The sequence below is a fragment of the Anomaloglossus baeobatrachus genome, chromosome 2 (assembly GCF_048569485.1).
Source record: "Anomaloglossus baeobatrachus isolate aAnoBae1 chromosome 2, aAnoBae1.hap1, whole genome shotgun sequence".
NCBI lineage: Eukaryota > Metazoa > Chordata > Amphibia > Anura > Aromobatidae > Anomaloglossus > Anomaloglossus baeobatrachus.
Window position 1 is genome coordinate 784013782 of NC_134354.1, and position 22511 is coordinate 784036292.

The window sequence follows — 22511 nt, forward strand, 5'->3', positions numbered from 1 at the left end:
TAACTTTTCGGGAGCTCAAACTCCCCTGCTCCTCACTCTTTGGGAGCTACTATTGTTCTGCCTGTCAGCTCTGCTCTGCTCTCGCTTCTTCCCTCACTGACCCCCCCCCCCCCTCCCACCAGTCTGCCTGACCCCTAGGTGGACGGCCCTATTCCAGCTCAGCAGCCCACTAGTGTGTCTGGCAGGGTGTGGTGCGAGGTGTGGTTGCAATTTGGATGCTGATGGAGGCAGCACTATAGGTTGGGAAGCCAGAACCATGGGGGGGGGGGTTTGAGTCCTGCACTAAGAGCATGTAGTACCCTGTGACGCCCTGACTAGTCCAGGGGAGTCACAAGACAGCTTCAGCACGGGGTAGGTGCCAGCTGTTTAGTACAGCCGGTATCTGCTTCAAATCAGCAGCGACAGGAGCTAACTCCAATCACCTGTGGAAATACACTACAGCCATGATGATATGTGGTGGCCCTGGACATAATCGTTCTGTGCCACGGTCACCATATCTGCAAATATCACAAGTCTGGCAGACAGGAGTTCTGCCGTGTATCATTATTTGCAGATTTATCACTTTCCGGATGAGACGGATATTGACAGATGGCACCGGGCGGATCTGAAATCCCTATTTACCAGGAAGAGAAGTTCCATTAGATAACCTCGCCGCAGAAAGGAATCTTAAGAGGATTTGTTGTCCGTTGCTGATAAACGAGTCCACATACTGATGAAATCTCAGCCCTGATGTACAAGGAACCCGCCATATACAGTCATCTGTAATGCTGCAAGTCTAAAAAAATGCAAAAAGGGAAATGGGCTGATGCAAAAAAAGTTTGTGCACCCTTGGACACTTGTGTGCTCAGATAACCTTGACCAAGGTGTCAGACCTTAATTCGCCTGTTAGGATTATGGCTTGTTCACTATCAGGTGATGCACATTTCACAGCTTTATAAAAATCCGGCCTCCTCTAACTTTGTGCCAAAAAACAGCAGCCATGACTTCTTCTAAGCAGCTGCCTAGCACTCTGAAAATGAAAATGGTGGAGGTAAGAAGATTGCAAAAGCGGTTTCAAGTTGCCCTTTCCTCATTTCGAAATGTAATGACGAAATAGCTGGTCTGGCAGGCCAAGCAAAATGTCTGTGAGAGCTGCTGGTAGGATGCTAGAGAGAAAATCAGATCCCCTGCGTGACTGCAAAAGACCTTCAGGAAGATTTAGCAAACTCTGGAGTTGTGGTACATTGTTCTACTGTTCAGAGACACCTGCACAAATATGGCCTTCATGGAAGAGTCATCAGAAGAAAACTTCTGCATCCTCACCATGAAATTTAGCGTCAGAAGTCTGCAAAAGAACATCTAGTCAAGCCTGATACATTATGGAAACAAGTCCTGTGGACCGATGAGGTTACAATAGAACTCTGTGGGTACAATAATCAAAAAGGTAAGTGTGGAGAAAAAAGGCCACAGAATTTCAGAAAAAGAACATCTCGCCAGCCATTAAGCATGAGGGTGGATCAATCCTGCTTTGGGGCTGTGTTTCAGATAATGGCACAGGGAACAATTCACGTGTAGAGGATGGATTCAATGAAATTTTATTAAATCCTTAAAGCAAACATATCATCTGTAAAAAGCTGAAGCTGAAAATGAAAAAAAAAAAAAAAAAAAAAAAAAAAAGAGGGTGCCTTCCTTTTACAATCTCATAATAATCCTAATCACATGACAAAATCCACAATAGACGACCTCAAAAAGGTGCAAATTGAAGAAGGTCTCACAATGGCCCTCACAGTCCCCTGATCTGATGAACATCATTGAATATCTGTGGCTAGACCTCAGAAGAGCAGTGCATGGAAGACGAGCCAGGAATCTCACAGAACCGGAAGACGTCATCTTTAACTTTATGTCCTTTAGAGATCATTTCATCTTCAACTTGTTTAACTGTTCTCAATAACAATAATTTTGACCAGGGGTGCCCAAACTTATACATGCCACTGTATATTCTTACACATAGGGGCAGTATTATAGCAGTTATATTCTTGTACATAGGGGGCAGTATTATAGCAGTTATATTCTTGTACATAGGGGGCAGTATTATAGTAGTTATATTCTTGTACATAGGGGGCAGTATTATAGCAGTTATATTCTTGTACATAGGGGGCAGTATTATAGTAGTTATATTCTTGTACATAGGGGGCAGTATTATAGTAGTTATATTCTTGTACATAGGGGGCAGTATTATAGTAGTTATATTCTTGTACATAGGGGCAGTATTATAGTAGTTATATTCTTGAACATAGGGGGCAGTATTATAGTAGTTATATTCTTGTATATAGGGGGCAGTATTATAGTAGTTATATTCTTGTATATAGGGGGCAGTATTATAGTAGTTATATTCTTGTACATATGGGCAGTATTATAGTAGTTATATTCTTGTACATAGGGAGTATTATAGTAGTTATATTCTTGTACATAGGGGCAGTATTATAGTAGTTATATTCTTGTACATAGGGAGCAGTATTATAGTACTTATATTCTTGTATATAGGGGGCAGTATTATAGTAGTTATATTCTTGTATATAGGGGCAGTATTATAGTAGTTATATTCTTGTATATAGGGGGCAGTATTATAGTAGTTATATTCTTGTACATAGGGGGCAGTATTATAGTAGTTATATTCTTGTACATAGGGGGCAGTATTATAGTAGTTATATTCTTGTATATAGGAGCAGTATTATAGTAGTTATATTCTTGTACATAGGGGCAGTATTATAGTAGTTATATTCTTGTACATAGGGGCAGTATTATAGTAGTTATATTCTTGTACATAGGGGCAGTATTATAGTAGTTATATTCTTGTACATAGGGGGCAGTATTATAGTAGTTATATTCTTGTACATAGGGAGCAGTATTATAGTAGTTATATTCTTGTACATAGGGGCAGTATTATAGTAGTTATATTCTTGTACATAGGGAGCAGTATTATAGTAGTTATATTCTTGTACATAGGGGGCAGTATTATAGTAGTTATATTCTTGTACATAGGGGGCAGTATTATAGTAGTTATATTCTTGTATATAGGAGCAGTATTATAGTAGTTATATTCTTGTACATAGGGGCAGTATTATAGTAGTTATATTCTTGTACATAGGGAGTATTATAGTAGTTATATTCTTGTACATAGGGGCAGTATTATAATAGTTATATTCTTGTACATAGGGGGCAGTATTATAGTAGTTATATTCTTGTATATAGGGGGCAGTATTATAGTAGTTATATTCTTGTGCATAGGGGGCAGTATAATTGTATATGGGGAGCAGAATTATTTTAAATTTCTGTCCTGCACAATTATGCAGTAACACAGAAGTACCACCCTCTGATGGCAGCCATAATGTCCCCATTAATAGTGCCAGTAGTGACCCCCCTGATACTTAGACAGTGAAATGATAACTCCCATGGGTGTCTCTTCGGTGAGTGGCCTCTGCCCGTCTTCTGCTGCCCGGTGTAGTCGGCGTCCCGGAGAACACTTGCCAGCAGATACGACCTTTGCTCCGATCACTGGTTGTCGCTGGTACATGGCGGCCTCTGCAGATGTGAGGAGCAGGGAGTCTGCGGAGGGGACTTGGCGAGTGGACGAGAAAGCAGCAATTGTGCCGAGCAATGTAATCTGCCGAGAAGTGATGAGCTCTGGTGCCGTAAATAACAGCCGCGCACAATCAGCGGTAATCAGCAGCGCGGCCTGACATTTAAAAGGACGCCGCGCCGAAAAAGGTGACCACTGCCCCTCCGAGAGGAAGGAACACGCGAGGGAACAGTGTGTCGCGAGAGAGTAAAGACATGGCTGCTCCCCTCCAGAGACCGGGACACCTCGACGTGGTCCTGAAGCTGAGTCTACGGGAGGGGGGACCGTGGAGGCTACTGGAGGGGGGGACCGTGGAGGCTACTGGAGGGGGGGGACCGTGGAGGCTACTGGAGGGGGGGGGGGGACCGTGGAGGCTACTGGAGGGGGGGACCGTGGAGGCTACTGGAGGGGGGGACCGTGGAGGCTACTGGAGGGGGGGGGACCGTGGAGGCTACTGGAGGGGGGGACCGTGGAGGCTACTGGAGGGGGGGACCGTGGAGGCTACTGGAGGGGGGGACCGTGGAGGCTACTGGAGGGGGGGGACCGTGGAGGCTACTGGAGGGGGGGGACCGTGGAGGCTACTGGAGGGGGGGACCGTGGAGGCTACTGGAGGGGGGGACCGTGGAGGCTACTGGAGGGGGGGACCGTGGAGGCTACTGGAGGGGGGGGACCGTGGAGGCTACTGGAGGGGGGGGACCGTGGAGGCTACTGGAGGGGAGGACCGCGGAGGCTACTGGAGGGGGGGGGGGGGGACCGTGGAGGCTACTGGAGGGGAGGACCGCGGAGGCTACTGGAGGGGAGGACCGCGAGGGGGGGGGGGGGAAATCGCCAAGGCTACTGGGGGGGGTCCGCAAAGACTACTTGGGGGGGGTCCGCAGAGGCTACTGGAAAGGAAGGGGGACCCGCGGAGGCTACTGGGGAGGAAGGGGGACTGCGGAGAACTGGGGGGGGTCCGCCGAAGCTACTGATAAGGAACCGCCGTGGCTGCTGGGAGGAACTGCCGTGGCTGCTGGGAGGAACCGCCGTGGCTGCTGGGAGGAACCGCCGAGGCTGCTGGGAGGAACCGCCGTGGCTGCTGGGAGGAACCGCCGTGGCTGCTGGGAGGAACCGCCGTGGCTGCTGGGAGGAACCGCCGTGGCTGCTGGGAGGAACCGCCGAGGCTGCTGGGAGGAACCGCCGTGGCTGCTGGGAGGAACCGCCGTGGCTGCTGGGAGGAACCGCCGTGGCTGCTGGGAGGAACCGCCGTGGCTGCTGGGAGGAACCGCCGTGGCTGCTGGGAGGAACCGCCGTGGCTGCTGGGAGGAACCGCCGAGGCTGCTGGGAGGAACCGCCGAGGCTGCTGGGAGGAACCGCCGAGGCTGCTGGGAGGAACCGCCGAGGCTGCTGGGAGGAACCGCCGAGGCTGCTGGGAGGAACCGCCGAGGCTGCTGGGAGGGACCGCCGAGGCATCTGGCTCTGGACCCCCTAGCGTGGTTCTATTGAAGAGCGGCTGGCCAGTGCAGTGGGCTGGCAGAGAAGGCCGTTTAAGCTTGACCAAAGCTAGAAGTCAGAAACAAGTCAGAATCATCAAGCAGAGAAGGAAGGAGGCGAGTCCAGGGTCAGCAGCAGAATAAAGCACTCGGGATCAGAGTATGAACCAGGGCGCAGCATAACCTATAACTGGTGATAACAGGCAGCGGAGGAAAGGGTTTATACCGTGTGAATAATGCCCAAAGCTCACAGCGCAGAGATAATGGGAAGAACATTTACCTTCAGGTCTCAGGATAAAAAGCAGAGCTACCACTATTTACCAGTACTGAGCACCCGAGCATGGTAGTGCCCGCTCATCACTAGTTACCAGTACAGAGCACCAGAGCATGGTAGTGTCCACTCATCACTAGTTACCAGTACTGAGCACCCGAGCATGGTAGTGCCCGCTCATCACTAGTTACCAGTACTGAGCACCTGAGCATGGTAGTGCCCACTCATCACTAGTTACCAGTGCTGAGCACCTGAGCATGGTAGTGCCCGCTCATCACTAGTTACCAGTACAGAGCACCAGAGCATGGTAGTGTCCACTCATCACTAGTTACCAGTACTGAGCACCCGAGCATGGTAGTGCCCGCTCATCACTAGTTACCAGTACAGAGCACCAGAGCATGGTAGTGTCCACTCATCACTAGTTACCAGTGCTGAGCACCTGAGCATGGTAGTGCCCGCTCATCACTAGTTACCAGTACTGAGCACCCGAGCATGGTAGTGCCCGCTCATCACTATTTACCAGTACAGAGCACCGGAGCATGGTAGTGCCCACTCATCACTAGTTACCAGTACTGAGCACCGGAGCATGGTAGTGCCCGCTCATCACTAGTTACCAGTACTGAGCACCCGAGCATGGTAGTGCCCGCTCATCACTAGTTACCAGTACTGAGCACCCGAGCATGGTAGTGTCCACTCATCACTAGTTACCAGTACTGAGCACCCGAGCATGGTAGTGCCCGCTCATCACTAGTTACCAGTACAGAGCACCAGAGCATGGTAGTGTCCACTCATCACTAGTTACCAGTGCTGAGCACCTGAGCATGGTAGTGCCCGCTCATCACTAGTTACCAGTACAGAGCACCGGAGCATGGTAGTGCCCACTCATCACTATTTACCAGTACAGAGCACCGGAGCATGGTAGTGTCCACTCATCACTAGTTACCAGTACTGAGCACCGGAGCATGGTAGTGCCCGCTCATCACTAGTTACCAGTACAGAGCACCCGAGCATGGTAGTGCCCGCTCATCACTAGTTACCAGTACTGAGCATCTGAGCATGGTAGTGTCCACTCATCACTAGTTACCAGTACTGAGCACCCGAGCATGGTAGTGCCCGCTCATCACTAGTTACCAGTACAGAGCACCAGAGCATGGTAGTGTCCACTCATCACTAGTTACCAGTGCTGAGCACCTGAGCATGGTAGTGCCCGCTCATCACTAGTTACCAGTACAGAGCACCGGAGCATGGTAGTGCCCACTCATCACTATTTACCAGTACAGAGCACCGGAGCATGGTAGTGTCCACTCATCACTAGTTACCAGTACTGAGCACCGGAGCATGGTAGTGCCCGCTCATCACTAGTTACCAGTACAGAGCACCCGAGCATGGTAGTGCCCGCTCATCACTAGTTACCAGTACTGAGCATCTGAGCATGGTAGTGCCCGCTCATCACTAGTTACCAGTACAGAGCACCTGAGCATGGTAGTGTCCACTCATCACTAGTTACCAGTACTGAACACCCGAGCATGGTAGTGCCCGCTCATCACTAGTTACCAGTACTGAGCATCTGAGCATGGTAGTGCCCGCTCATCACTAGTTACCAGTACAGAGCACCTGAGCATTGTAGTGCCCGCTCATCACTAGTTACCAGTACTGAGCACCCGAGCATGGTAGTGCCCGCTCATCACTAGTTACCAGTACTGAGCACCCGAGCATGGTAGTGCCCGCTCATCACTAGTTACCAGTACTGAGCACCCGAGCATGGTAGTGCCCGCTCATCACTAGTTACCAGTACTGAGCACCTGAGCATGGTAGTGCCCGCTCATCACTAGTTACCATTACTGAGCACCTGAGCATGGTAGTGACCGCTCATCACTAGTTACCAGTACCGAGCACCCGAGCATGGTAGTGCCCGCTCATCACTAGTTACCAGTACTGAGCACCCGAGCATGGTAGTGCCCACTCATCACTAGTTACCAGTACTGAGCACCTGAGCATGGTAGTGCCCGCTCATCACTAGTTTTGGGGGCAGAAGCACAAATGATGTGTAAAGCAGTCAGGACCTAGTGTGACCCCATTAATAGCCTATTACAAGGCTGAATATCGGATGCTACCTGCAGCCTCACCTCCCTCCTCGCACATGGTGTGGGCTGACGCCGCTCCTCTATTATTCACTTATCTGTGATTTATAAGACTGCAGGAATGAAGGCTGCCAACCGTGCTCCATAGTAACCTCCGCTCAGCAGCGAACAGCTCTCCTCGGAGGCCATTTCATGGGGGGGGGGGTGTAATATAATAAACCATGCGCTGTGAAATGCATCATTCTTTACAGGTGGCCTTGACTATAAAAGTGTGGAATTTGACTCATATCCCCCCAGTGACGATCGGGTGATTTATCTGCAGATTATACATCAGTCCACGTCGTGTCCCCTGCAGCCTCCGCAATCGGCCGCTTCAGGCTCCCGCAGGGTCCGGAATCTTTTTGGAGATTTATGCACAGGAGACCCCGGATCACAAGTCAAAAGTCTTCTGCAGTTTACACCAACTTTGTAATTAAATTTGTATGTTTATTATACCTTCAGAGCTGCGCTCACAAAATGTGGATCTAGTTCTAAAGGTGTCATCAGTCGTTGTACAGCAGGAGGAGGTGAGCTGTGACATCACCTATTGTGAATGGTAGATCCTGTGTTACCAATTGTATATAGGCGTTATCAGTCATTGTACAGGAGGGAAGGAGGTGAGCTGTGATATCAGCTATGGTGGATCCGGTGTGATCTACTCTATATAAAAAAGGTATAATTGTACAGGAGGAGGACATGAGCTGTGACACCACCTATTGTGAATGGTGGATACTGTGTTATCTACTGTATATAGAGGATATCAGTCATTGTACAGAAGGAGGAGGAAGTGAGTTGTGACATCACCTATTGTGAATAGTGAATCTTGTTTTATCTTCTGGATATAGAGGTGTTATATAAGTCATTCAACAGGAGGGGAAGCAGCTGTACTATAGAGATGTTACCTGTCACATTAAACCTGCCTCTGATAAGGAACCTGTTGAAAAACACTTCCTAAAAGTCTATATAAAAAAAAATAAATAAATAAATCCACTATTGGTCAGTGTGAAAAGTTGCAAAACGTAAATAAATAATACAAATTATATCTATCTATCTATATACACACACACACATTATATATATATATTACATATATATATATATATATATATATATATATATATAATGTGTTATATATATATATATATATATATATATATATATATACACACACACATACATACACACACACACACACACACACACACACATACATACCACACACACACAAAGCATAGACAAATACAAAATAACTAAAAATAACACAAGTAGCAAATTATTTCGGCAATATGTCATCTTGTGACACCACCGTCCCTTTCAGCTCTTGAGGAGGAGCGCAGCCGCTCCATCAGGGCAGCAGACTGCCTGTGAGCGCATCCTTTCACCGGTGTCCAGAGGGTCCGCGAGCACGGAGCCGGCACAGAGGAGGTTTTGTGCTCGCCATCCACGCCTGAAGATCGGATTAATAAAAACACGTGGAACACCGCTGGAAGCCTCCCGCCTAAACCCATAAACATACAGAGCCACAAGAGCGCCGGAAGCCTCCCGCCTAAATTCACAATCATACAGAGCCACAAGAGCACCGGAAGCCTCCCGCCTAAATTCACAATCACACAGAGCCACAAGAGCGCCGGAAGCCTCCCACCTAAATCCACAATCATACAGAGCCACCGGAGCGCCGGAAGCCTCCCGCCTAAATTCACAATCATACAGAGCCACAAGAGTGCCGGAAGCCTCCCGCCTAAACCCACAATCATACAGAGCCACAAGAGTGCCGGAAGCCTCCCGCCTAAATCCACAATCATACAGAGCCACAAGAGCGCCGGAAGCCTCCCGCCTAAATCCACAATCATACAGAGCCACAAGAGTGCCGGAAGCCTCCCGCCTAAACCCACAATCATACAGAGCCACAAGAGCGCCGGAAGCCTCCCGCCTAAATCCACAATCATACAGAGCCACAAGAGCGCCGGAAGCCTCCCGCCTAAACCCACAATCATACAGAGCCACAAGAGCACTGGAAGCCTCCCACCTAAACCCACCAACATACAGAGCCACAAGAGCGCCAGAAGCCTCCCGCCTAAATTCACAATCATACAGAGCCACAAGAGCGCCGGAAGCCTCCCGCCTAAACCCACAATCATACAGAGCCACAAGAGCGCCGGAAGCCTCCCGCCTAAATTCACAATCATACAGAGCCACAAGAGCGCCGGAAGCCTCCCACCTAAATCCACAATCATACAGAGCCACAAGAGCGCCGGAAGCCTCCCGCCTAAATCCACAATCATACAGAGCCACAAGAGCGCCGGAAGCCTCCCGCCTAAACCCACAATCATACAGAGCCACAAGAGCACTGGAAGCCTCCCACCTAAACCCACCAACATACAGAGCCACAAGAGCGCCAGAAGCCTCCCGCCTAAATTCACAATCATACAGAGCCACAAGAGCGCCGGAAGCCTCCCGCCTAAACCCACAATCATACAGAGCCACAAGAGCGCCGGAAGCCTCCCGCCTAAATTCACAATCATACAGAGCCACAAGAGCGCCGGAAGCCTCCCACCTAAATCCACAATCATACAGAGCCACAGGAGCGCCGGAAGCCTCCCGCCTAAACCCACAATCATACAGAGCCACAAGAGTGCCGGAAGCCTCCCGCCTAAACCCACAATCATACAGAGCCACAAGAGTGCCGGAAGCCTCCCGCCTAAACCCACAATCATACAGAGCCACAAGAGCGTCGGAAGCCTCCCGCCTAAACCCACAATCATACAGAGCCACAAGAGCGCCGAAGACTCCCGCCTAAATTCACAATCATACGGAGCTGCAAGAGCGCCGGAAGCCTCCCGCCTAAATCCACAATCATACAGAGCCACAAGAGCGCCGGAAGCCTCCCGCCTAAACCCACAATCATACAGAGCCACAAGAGCGCCGAAGACTCCCGCCTAAATTCACAATCATACGGAGCTGCAAGAGCGCTGGAAGCCTCCCGCCTAAATTCACAAGCATACAGAGTAGCAAGAGCACCGGAAGCCTCCCACCTAAATCCACAATCATACGGAGCAGCAAGAGCGCCGGAAGCCTCCCGCCTAAATCCACAAACATACAGAGCAGCAAGAGCGCCGGAAGCCTCCCGCCTAAATCCACAATCATACAGAGCCACAAGAGCACTGGAAGCCTCCCGCCTAAATCCACAATCATACAGAGCCATAAGAGTGCCGGAAGCCTCTCACCGCCTAGATCCACAAAAATACGGAGCTGCAAGAGTGCCGGAAGCCTCCCACCTAAATCCACAAACATACAGAGCAGCAAAAGCACCGGAAGCCTCCCGCCTAAATCCACAAACATATGGAGCAGCAAGAGCGCCGGAAGCCTCCCGCCTAAAGCCACAAATATACGGAGCAGCAAGAGCGCCGGAAGCCTCCCACAACCTAAATCCACAAACATACGGAACAGCAAGAGCACCGGAAGCCTCCCGCCTAAATCCACAAACATACAGAGCCAAAAGAGCACCAGAGGCCTCCCGCCTAAAGCCACAAACATACGGAGCAGCAAGAGCACCAGAAGCCTCCCACCTAAATCCACAAACATACAGAGCCACAAGAGCACCAGAAGCCCCCCATCTAAATCCACAAACATACGGAGCCACAAGAGCGCCGGAAGCCTCCCGCCTAAATCCACAAATATACGAAGCAGCAAGAGCGCCAGAAGCCTCCCGCCTAAATTCACAAACAGAGCAACAAGAGCACCGGAAGCCTCCCGCCTAAATCCACAAATATACGGAGCAGCAAGAGCACCAGAAGCCTCCCGCCTAAATTCACAAGCATACAGAGCAGCAAGAGCGCCGGAAGCCTCCCGCCTAAATTCACAAACATACGGAGCAGCAAGAGCACCAGAAGCCTCCCGCCTAAATCCACAAACATACAGAGCAGCAAGAGCACCAGAAGCCTCCCGCCTAAATCCACAAATATACGGAGCAGCAAGAGCGCCAGAAGCCTCCCGCCTAAATTCACAAACAGAGCAACAAGAGCACCGGAAGCCTCCCGCCTAAATCCACAAATATACGGAGCAGCAAGAGCACCAGAAGCCTCCCGCCTAAATTCACAAGCATACAGAGCAGCAAGAGCGCCGGAAGCCTCCCGCCTAAATTCACAAACATACGGAGCAGCAAGAGCACCAGAAGCCTCCCGCCTAAATCCACAAACATACAGAGCAGCAAGAGCACCAGAAGCCTCCCGCCTAAATCCACAAATATACGGAGCAGCAAGAGCGCCAGAAGCCTCCCGCCTAAATCCACAAACATACAGAGCAGCAAGAGCGCCGGAAGCCTCCCACCTAAATCCACAAACATACGGAGCCACAAGAGCGCCGGAAGCCTCCCACCTAAATCCACAATCATACAGAGCCACACGAGTGCTGGAAGCCTCCCGCCTAAATCCACAAATATACGAAGCAGCAAGAGCGCCGGAAGCCTCCCGCCTAAACCCACAATCATACAGAGCCACAAGAGCGCCGGAAGCCTCCCGCCTAAACCCACAATCATACAGAGCTACAAGAGCACCGGAAGCCTCCCATCTAAATCCACAAACATACGGAGCAGCAAGAGCACCGGAAGCCTCCCACCTAAATCCACAAACAGAGCAGCAACAGCATTGGAAGCCTCCCGCCTGGTTATGATCAGGCTGAGGAGTAAAAGCAGCACTTTACACAGCAGACGGTGGCTGCATAATACAGCCGACATCTGCTTCCAACAAAAGCTCCATTCACCATTGGCAATATTTAACACAAAAATTCTAGATTTTTTTTGCCTTTTTTTGCAAAATAAAAAAATAAAAAATTCAGCAAAAAAGTAAATATTTTTTGTCTCTGAAAATTAAACATGTCCCGGTTATGGGAAAAGGCGACGCAAGACTTATTTTTTTTTTTTTAAGTTTTCTACAAATTATGGACATTTGTTTAACAACTTAAAAGGAAAAAACTAAATAAACTGCACAAAGTTTGGGATCACTGTATATTTTCTAAGGTTCAGTCCGGCTGAAGCCCAAGCGCCATCGCTCCGGGCATCTGATACGCAGCGCTCAGCAGGTCATGGCGCACAGGGATTACGGAGAACAGCGGGTCCATGTTTAGCCGCTGGGTTTTTCTAGAAGCTCGGATGTGCGGTGCGGCTCTGCCACACAATCAGGTGTCACAGCAGACGAAACCGCTGAGCGGTGACTGGAATCAGCCGCCATAACTCAGCACACGACACCCGGCGGTGCACCGACAGGCGCACACTCCAGCGTCCAACACATGCTTCATATGTGCTCATATTTCACTCACAAGAAGAAACCAGAGATTTTATCCTGAACTCAGAGTAATAAACAACACGAGACCGGGAGACACAACAGTGCACCAGCAGAATAAGGAGCGCAGCTCTGGAGGAGAATACAGGAGGTAACTCAGGATCAGTAATATAATGTATGTACACAGTGACTGCACCATCAGAATAGTGAGTGCAGCTCTGGAGTATAATACAGGATGTAACTCAGGATCAGTAATGTAATGTATGTACACAGTGACTGCACCAGCAGAATAGTGAGTGCAGCTCTGGAGTATAATACAGGATGTAACTCAGGATCAGTAATGTATGTACACAGTGACTGCACCAGCAGAATAGTGAGTGCAGCTCTGGGGTATAATACAGGAGGTAACTCAGGATCAGTAATGTAATGTATATACACAATGACTGTACCAGCAGAATAGTGAGTGCAGCTCTGGAGTAGAATACAGGAGGTAACTCAGGATCAGTAATGTAATGTATGTACACAGTGACTGCACCAGCAGAATAGTGAGTGCAGCTCTGGAGTATAATACAGGATGTAACTCAGGATCAGTAATATAATGTATGTACACAGTGACTGCACCAGCAGAATAGTGAGTGCAGCTCTGGAGTATAATACAGGAGGTAACTCAGGATCAGTAATGTAATGTATGTACACAAGGACTGCACCAGCAGAATAGTGAGTGCAGCTCTGGGGTATAATACAGGAGGTAACTCAGGATCAGTAATGTAATGTATATACACAGTGACTGCACCAGCAGAATAGTGAGTGCAGCTCTGGAGTATAATACAGGAGGTAACTCAGGATCAGTAATGTAATGTATGTACACAGTGACTGCACCAGCAGAATAGTGAGTGCAGCTCTGGAGTATAATACAGGATGTAACTCAGGATCAGTAATGTAATGTATGTACACAGTGACTGCACCAGCAGAATAGTGAGTGCAGCTCTGGGGTATAATACAGGAGGTAACTCAGGATCAGTGCAGGATAACTCATCAACCCCTTATATTACAATGATTGGCACCGCACCAGGGCAATCGGGATGAGCCGGGTATAGCAACAGCTTTGACACATCTAATGAGATGTGCCAGTTCTAGGCAGCTGTGGGCTGGTATTTTAAGGCTGGGAGGGGGGCCAATATCCATGGCCTCCTCCAATCCTGATAATACCAGCCCCCATCTTTCTGCTTTACTGTGGCTGGTTATGACAAATGGGGGGGACCCTACCCCTTTTTTCCCCGTCTATCTTGATATCCAGCATGGCAAGGTTCATAGGTGGGGGCTGCCGCTGTTTTACCTGCATTGGCTACCAAAATAGGGCGTAAGCCTATGCCATTTATATCTTTACTCTTTTACAGTGATTTCTCTGGCCAAATCACAGCCATGCCAATACTTGACATGGGGCCAGAGGTGCCCACACATGTAAAGCTTGCTGATTGGCTGCTTTGCACACCTTCAAAAAGCTTTATTCAGATGTCAAACCCGAACAGGAATCGAACGCACAGGTAAAAGCCTTTGTTGGGGTCCGGGACCTAGACCTAGACATCCGGTGTGCGGTACGAACCCTGAACTTTACAGTTTAGGTTCGCACATCCCTCCTCAGCACTAGTACAGTCAGATTTTCGGCCGCCGGAGTTTGATCAGCAGCTTTCCATTTACTGATGGCAATAAGATCCTAAAACGGAGAAATAGCAAATTAAAAAAAAAATAAATAAATTGTAGAACTTTTTTTCCATAATGCAAAAGGGATCACAGGTTCTGCTTCAGCCGTCAACTTAGGCAACATATACAGTGCCTTGCGAATGTATTCGCCCCCCTTTGAAGTTTTCAACCTTTTCCCACATTTCAGGCTTCAAAGATAAACATTTTAATGTTCTGGTGAAGAATCAACAACAAGTGACACAATTGTGAAGTTGAACGATATTTATTGCTTATTTTAAAACTTTTTTAAAAAATAAAATAACTGAAAATTGTGGCGTGCAATATTATTCATCCCCTTTACTTTCAGTGCAGCAAACTCACTCCAGAAGTTGATTGAGGATCTCTGAATGATCCAATGTTGTCCTAAATGACTGATGATGATAAATATAATCCCCTGTGTGTAATCAAGTCTCCGTATAAATGCCCCTGCTCTGTGATAGTCTCAGGGGTCTGTGTAAAGCGCAGAGAGCATCATGAAGACCAAGGAACACAACAGGCAGGTCCATGATACTGTTGTGGAGAAGTTTAAAGCCGGATTTAGTTAAAAAAAAAAATCTCCAAAACCTTAAACATCCAAAGAAGCCCTGTGCAAGCGATCATATTGAAATGGAAGGAGTATCATACCACTGCAAATCTACCAAGACCCGGCCGTCCATCCAAACTGTCATCTCACACAAGGAGAAGACAGATCAGAGATGCAGCCAAGAGGCCCATGATCCCTCTGGATGATCTGCAGAGATCTACAGCGGAGGTGGGAGAGTCTGTCCATAGCACAACAATCAGCCATATCCTGCACAAATCTGGCCTTTATGGAAGAGTGGCAAGAAGAAAGCCATTTCTCAAAGATATCCATAAAAAGTGTTGTTTACAGTTTGCCACAAGCCGCCTGGAGACCCCAAACATGTGGAAGAAGGTGCTCTGCTCAGATGAAACCAAAATCGAACTGTTTGTGCACAATGCCAAACGATATGTATGGTGTAAAAGTAACACAGCTCATCACCCTAAACACACCATCCCCACTGTCAGACATGGTGGTGGCAGCATCATGGTTTGGGCCTGCTTTTCTTCAGCAGGGACAGGGAAGATGGTAAAATTGATGGGAAGATGGATGGAGCCAAATACAGGACCATTCTTGAAGAAAACCTGTTGGAGTCTGCAAAAGATCTGAGACTGGGACGGAGATTTGTCTTCCAACAAGACAATGATCCCAAACATAAAGCAAAATCTACAATGGAATGGTTCACAAATAACCGTATCCAGGTGTTAGAATGGCCAAGTCACAGTCCAGACCTGAACCCAATCGAGAATCTGTGGAAAGAGCTGAAAACTGCTGTTCACAAACGCCTCCATCCAACCTCACTCAGCTCCAGCTGTTTACAAAGGAAGAATGGGCGAGAATTTCAGCCTCTCCATGTGCAAAACTGATAGACACATACCCCAAGAGACTGCAGCTGTAATCGCAGCAAACGGGGGCGCTACAAAGTATTCACTTAAAAGGGGATGAATAATATTGCACGCAACAATTTTCAGTTATTTTTTATAAAAGTTTAAAATAAGCAACAAATTTCATTCACCTTCACAATTGTGTCACTTGTTGTTTATTCTTCACCAGAACATTAACATTTATATTTTTATGTTTGAAGACTGAAATGTGGGAAAAGGTTGAAACATTCAAGGGGGGGCGAATACTTTTGCAAGGCACTGTAGTTGAGCTGTCAGATTGTCTACAGTGCTTTCAATGTGATGACAGCGCTGCAGACAATCACAGAGACCAGGAGCAGTGGTGCAGACAAAGTGCTGGGCTCGGGGGGGGGGAGTGAGGACTCCTCCCGTTTGGAGGATATAAGTAGTCAAAATTCACTGCAATACCATCATTCTCCAGCGGAGGCACTGCAAGGAAAGGTTCTTCTTATGCAGAGCACAACTGAGCGCTGGGTCTAATCTGAATTAAGTCAAGTGATTCTAAGAAGTAGGGATTTACCAGATCGGAGATCCCCTTAGAGGTGAATGCAAGTGGTAGATTAGGTTTACTTCATGCTCCATAAGGCACAGTCCTGATCAGCGACTGAAAGCAGCCTCCCTTTTTTCCCTCAAAGGCTTTAGCTCTCAGTCTCCTCCATGCTTTACACTGCAGCTGTGCATATTCAGGAAACTGCCACCAATCAACTGCGACGAAGAGTCCAAACACTGGTGAGAGGTCTGGAGAGATAATCACTAATCGCTCCTCTGCTGCTGTGAAGCATTAGAGAAAAGTTGGGTGATATTAACTGTTACCCAGCTTTTCCAGGTTCACACAGAAAACAACAACAAAAGAATCTGGACAGTGAACGGGCTCGGTGGAATAGCCGGAGGAGATAAAACAATGGGGGGGAACCATGGGAGAACAATGGCGCTAAAAAATAAATCAATAAATATATTTCAGAGAACAGAAGGGGAAAAATGGAATAAATTAGACGGGAACATGGAGATTTATAGAGCGAGCAGCTGGGGGAACAGCCGAGCGCGGCACATCGGAGGCTGGGTCCATATGCTGTGCCGATATATACTGCTAAGGAACACCCCCCCACAAATATAACTCCCATCACAGCTGCCACCCAGCTTTCCCAGACTCCTGAATGGCAGGGTCACTGTACATATTATAATAGAAATATATTTATTATGCAGGGCTGCCATTACTGAGGTCGGAGCACTGGTCACCCCTCGACAGATTGTCAACTACACAACTCTATAATACTGTGCAGATAATCATCTTAGTAGCCGTTTATGAACAGTTTCCGTGAGACAGAACTCCAAATCCCCCGCACAGGAAATAACAGCCACGAGGAAAGTATATTCCATGTTTATATATCGAAATCAATGACACTGTATACAGGGAGCTCCCCCTAGTGGTGGCTGCAGACAGGATCTTATCATGTATCTCTGTATACAGGGAGCTCCCCCTAGTGGTGGCTGCAGACAGGATCTTATCATGTATCTCTGTATACAGGGAGCTCCCCCTAGTGGTGGCTGCAGACAGGATCTTATCATGTATCTCTGTATACAGGGAGCTCCCCCTAGTGGTGGCTGCAGACAGGATCTTATCATGTATCTCTGTATACAGGGAGCTCCTCCTAGTGGTGACTGCAGACAGAATCTTATCATGTATCTCTGTATACAGGGAGCTCCCCCTAGTGGTGGCTGCAGAAAGGATCTTATCATGTATCTCTGTATACAGGGAGCTCCCCCTAGTGGTGGCTGCAGACAGGATCTTATGTATCTCTGTATACAGGGAGCTCCTCCTAGTGGTGGCTGCAGACAGGATCTTATCATGTATCTCTGTATACAGGGAGCTCCTCCTAGTGGTGGCTGCAGACAGGATCTTATCATGTATCTCTGTATACAGGGAGCTCCCCCTAGTGGTGGCTGCAGACAGGATCTTATCATGTATCTCTGTATACAGGGAGCTCCCCCTAGTGGTGGCTGCAGACAGGATCTTATCATGTATCTCTGTATACAGGGTGCTCCCCCTAGTGGTGGCTGCAGACAGGATCTTATCATGTATCTCTGTATACAGGGAGCTCCCCCTAGTGGTGGCTGCAGACAGGATCTTATCATGTATCTCTGTATACAGGGAGCTCCCCCTAGTGGTGGCTGCAGACAGGATCTTATCATGTATCTCTGTATACAGGGAGCTCCCCCTAGTGGTGGCTGCAGACAGGATCTTATCATGTATCTCTGTATACAGGGAGCTCCCCCTAGTGGTGACTGCAGACAGGATCTTATCATGTATCTCTGTATACAGGGAGCTCCCCCTAGTGGTGACTGCAGACAGGATCTTATCATGTATCTCTGTATACAGGGAGCTCCTCCTAGTGGTGACTGCAGACAGGATCTTATCATGTATCTCTGTATACAGGGAGCTCCCCTAGTGGTGGCTGCAGACAGGATCTTATCATGTATCTCTGTATACAGGGAGCTCGCTCTAGTGGTGGCTGCAGACAGGATCTTATCATGTATCTCTGTATACAGGGAGCTCCCTCTAGTGGTGACTGCAGACAGGATCTTATGTATCTCTGTATACAGGGAGCTCCCCCTAGTGGTGGCTGCAGACAGGATCCTATCATGTATCTCTGTATACAGGGAGCTCCCTCTAGTGGTGGCTGCAGACAGGATCTTATCATGTATCTCTGTATACAGGGAGCTCCCTCTAGTGGTGACTGCAGACAGGATCTTATGTATCTCTGTATAGAGGGAGCTCCTCCTAGTGGTGGCTGCAAACAATCTCATGAAATTAAAAACAACATAAAAATAAATTATCTTAATTTCAGGCTTTTCTGTAAAAGATCAGATTAAATAGCAGGATGAAGCTTAATGTAAGCTATTCTCACCTTTGTAGTGTCATCATGTGACCGCTGATACCTTTTCCATCGGCAGCCGTAAATTCCGGTCAGGCATGACAAACATAACTGCGGCTCGTAGTACTGTAGCGGTTGGTGCTTTACCATACTCTCTCCAGCGATTCAGCAGACGGCTACTAAATGTCCATCGGGGCCTCCTCCTCCTGACAATGGAAGAAAAGGGTCACATGACTACCAAAGAATAATACAAAACTGAACAAAAGTGGCAGCGCCTATACAAAACACACACACACATATATTAATATATATATATATATATATATATATATATATATATATATATATATATATATATATATATATATATATATATATATATATATATATATATATATATATATATATATATATATATATATATATACACACACACACATATATATATACACACATATATATATATACACACATATATATATACACACATACACACACATATATATATATATATATACTACAATGAGTATAAATGACCACAGTTCCTTCAAAATGTCTTAGTGAGGAAGTGGCAGTGACCCACCAGTGATCAAGATGCTCCATGTTCTCCAAAATGATGAGCAAATGGTTAAAATGTCATAATTTCTCTTAGGAAGAGCAGCTCCGGAGCACAAGCTGCTGCTCACCTAGAGAATTGTTGCCTCAGTAGATTTTGCTGCCACCCTCTTGGAAGATGCATTAAGGTTACATTCCCCTTTAATGAGAGGAGAGGTGACATTTTCCAGAGCAGATGACGATTCTCTCCAGGAGGCGATAATCATTCACAATGCCAACCTTTCCAAATACCAAGAAACAAGATCAGAAATGTGATAAGCGACAGGAAATCAGGGGCCGCGACCAGTGATAGAAATCGATCAGCGGCAGCGGTGCAGACGAGACGGACAGGTGAGCCGCCAAATTCTGATCTCGCTTCTGGTTCTGAATCCATCAATCAGCTCTCGGTATCGAGAGGTTTTCATCTCAAGGGACCCAAGTGCCCGAGTCTTCACTTACAAAGAAAAGTCATAGTTACTAGATTATTTATAATGGACACAAAAGGACTTTTTATCTGCAAATATAGTTCAAACGTTTGTGTAAATCTGTGTTAGTGATCGCTTCTCCTCTGCAGAGATAATCCATCCACCTCACAGGTGCGGCATATCAAGATGCTTAATAGACAGCATGATTATTGCACCGGTGTGCCTCAGGCTGCCCAGCGTGATCACTGCACAGGTGTGCCTCAAGCTGCCCAGCATGGTTATTGCACAGATATGCCTCAGGCTGCTCATCATGATTATTGCACAGGTGTGCCTTAGGCTGGCCCAGCATGATTATTGCACAGGTGTGCCTTAGGCTATGTGCGCACGTTGCGTAATTACATGCAGTTACGCTGCGCTTTGTAGCGCAGCGTAACTGCATGTGTCCTGCGTCCCCTGCATAATCTATGAAGATTATGCAGGAGCCGTGCGCACGTGGCGTTTTAGAGCGCAGCGCTTCGGCTGCTGCTCGAAGTGCGCGTTCTAAGAAGTGACGTCACTTCTTCCGTGCGCTTTGCCTGCAGCTCCTGCTCTGTCTATGGCAGGAGCTGCAGGCAGAGCGCATGGAATCGGCTTTTTTTTTCACTACGGACATATTCTGCAGCGATTTGAAGCGCACGTGCGCACGTGGGCTGTCCTAGCATGATTATTGATCAGGTGCGCATTAGGCTGGCCCAGCATGAATATTACACAGGTGCGCATAAGGCTGACCCAGCATGATTATTACGCAGGTACGCCTTAGGCTGGCACAGCATGATTATTGCACAGGTGCACATTAGGCTGGCCCAGCATGATTAATGCACAGGTGTGCCTTAGGCTGCCCAGAATTATTATGGCACAGGTGCGCCTTAGGCTGGCCACAATAAAAGGCCACTCTAAAATGTGCACATTTATCACACCGCACAATGCCACAGATGTCGCAGGTTTGGTGGAGCGTGCACTTGTTGCTGACTGCAGGAATGTCACCAGAGCTGTCGCCTGTGAATTGAATGTTCATTTATCTACCATGAATAGTCTCCAGAAGTGTTTCAGAGAAACAGAACATCCACCCGACCTCCCAACCACAGACCACGTGTGACCGCAGCAGCCCAGGACCCCCACATCCAGCATCTACACCTCCGAGATCGCCCCAGCCCCCCGGACAGCGGCTGCAACAATCGCTGCAAAACCAAAGAATTTCTGCACAAACTGCGAGAAACCGTCTCCGGGAAGATCTGAGAGAATAATAAATATGTTACATTGTTTCAAAATTCCAAAGTTCTTTTCATTTCTGATGTGAGGAGAATTTAATTTTTCACAGTCTCATTGGGCCGCAGTGCCAGGATTTCCCATAGACAGAGGGTGAAGAGCTCTTATGGGGATTGCTCTTCCACCAGGTCAGAGAAGTAGGGCTCGTGCTCACTCTGTTAGTTCCTCCTGGAAATCTGTGACATTGACAAATAAACCCAGAAAAGGAAGACATGAAAGTCTACGGAGGTGGGGAGAGGAGACGAGAGGCTCAAGGGTGAAATCGGGAAAGGGAGACAGAGTCCAAAAATAAAAAGGGGGAACAAATAGGTCCAGAAATGAGGAGGGAGGGGAGACAGAGGTCCAAAAATGGGGAGGGAGGGGCAAAAGAGGTCCAAAAATGAGGGGTGGTGGAGAGAAAGAGGTCCAGAAATTAGGAGGGAGGGGAAAAGAGGTCCAAAAATGGGTGGGGGGGGGGGGGGGAGGGAGGTCCAGAAATGAGGAGGGAGGGGGGGGGGAAAGAGGTCCAGAAATTAGGAGGGAGGGGTAAAAAGAGGTCCAAAAATGAGGGGTGGTGGAGAGAAAGAGGTCCAGAAATTAGGAGGGAGGGGAAAAGAGGTCCAAAAATGAAGGGGGGGGGGGGGGGAGAGGTCCAGAAATGAGGAGGGAGAGGTAAAAGAGGTCCAAGAAATGAGGGGTGGTGGAGAGAAAGAGGTCCAGAAATTAGGAGGGAGGGGAAGAGAGGTCCAAAAATGAAGGGGGGGGGGGGGGGAAGAGGTCCAGAAATGAGGAGGGAGGGGTAAAAGAGGTCCAAAAAATGAGGGGTGGTGTAGAGAGAGAGGTCCAGAAATTAGGAGGGAGGGGAAAAGAGGTCCAAAAAGGAGTAGGGGCGGAGAGAAAAAAAGGTCTAGAAACGAGGAGGAGAAAGAGGTATAAAAATGAGGCGGGGAGGGATGGGGGGTCCAGAAATGAGGTTAGGGGAAAAGAGGTCCAGAAAATGGGGAGGAAGGTCCAAAGGAGGGGGACAAAGCGGTCCAGAAGGGAAGGAGGGGGAGGGGGGGGGTCAAAGAAGGTCCGGTAGCAGCCCATTTCTTCATATTCAGCGAGCTTCAAGGTGCAGAACAGTCTGGATAATGACGGTCGGGTGGACGAGGATTCGAATCACCTGCTACACCCAGTATGGGTGAGTTTACCCCTATAGAATATCTGTTTGGGTGATGTATGGTCCTCGCCAGGCCATAATGGCCGCTTCATTGGAGACTCCCTGCAATTTTAAACTTTTTTTTTTTTTTTTTTCTTTCATTTTGAGATTCCCAATTTCCTTAACGCCCAAATTATTTTAACAGAACTTGGCCCCATTGGGGTAGCCATCTTTCCATCAACAATGGGCCAACAATCCG

At 48.1% G+C, this 22511-nt stretch overlaps 1 protein-coding gene across 1 annotated transcript in view; it reads right to left on the reverse strand.

The window, feature by feature from the left end:
* Positions 1 to 22511, reverse strand: part of GDPD5 (glycerophosphodiester phosphodiesterase domain containing 5) — a 191017-nt gene that overhangs the window by 104693 nt on the left and 63813 nt on the right. Inside the window, 1 exon segment of the mRNA XM_075334723.1 lies at positions 18842 to 19014. Coding sequence (XP_075190838.1) covers positions 18842 to 18958 — 117 coding nt within the window. The 5' untranslated portion in view covers positions 18959 to 19014.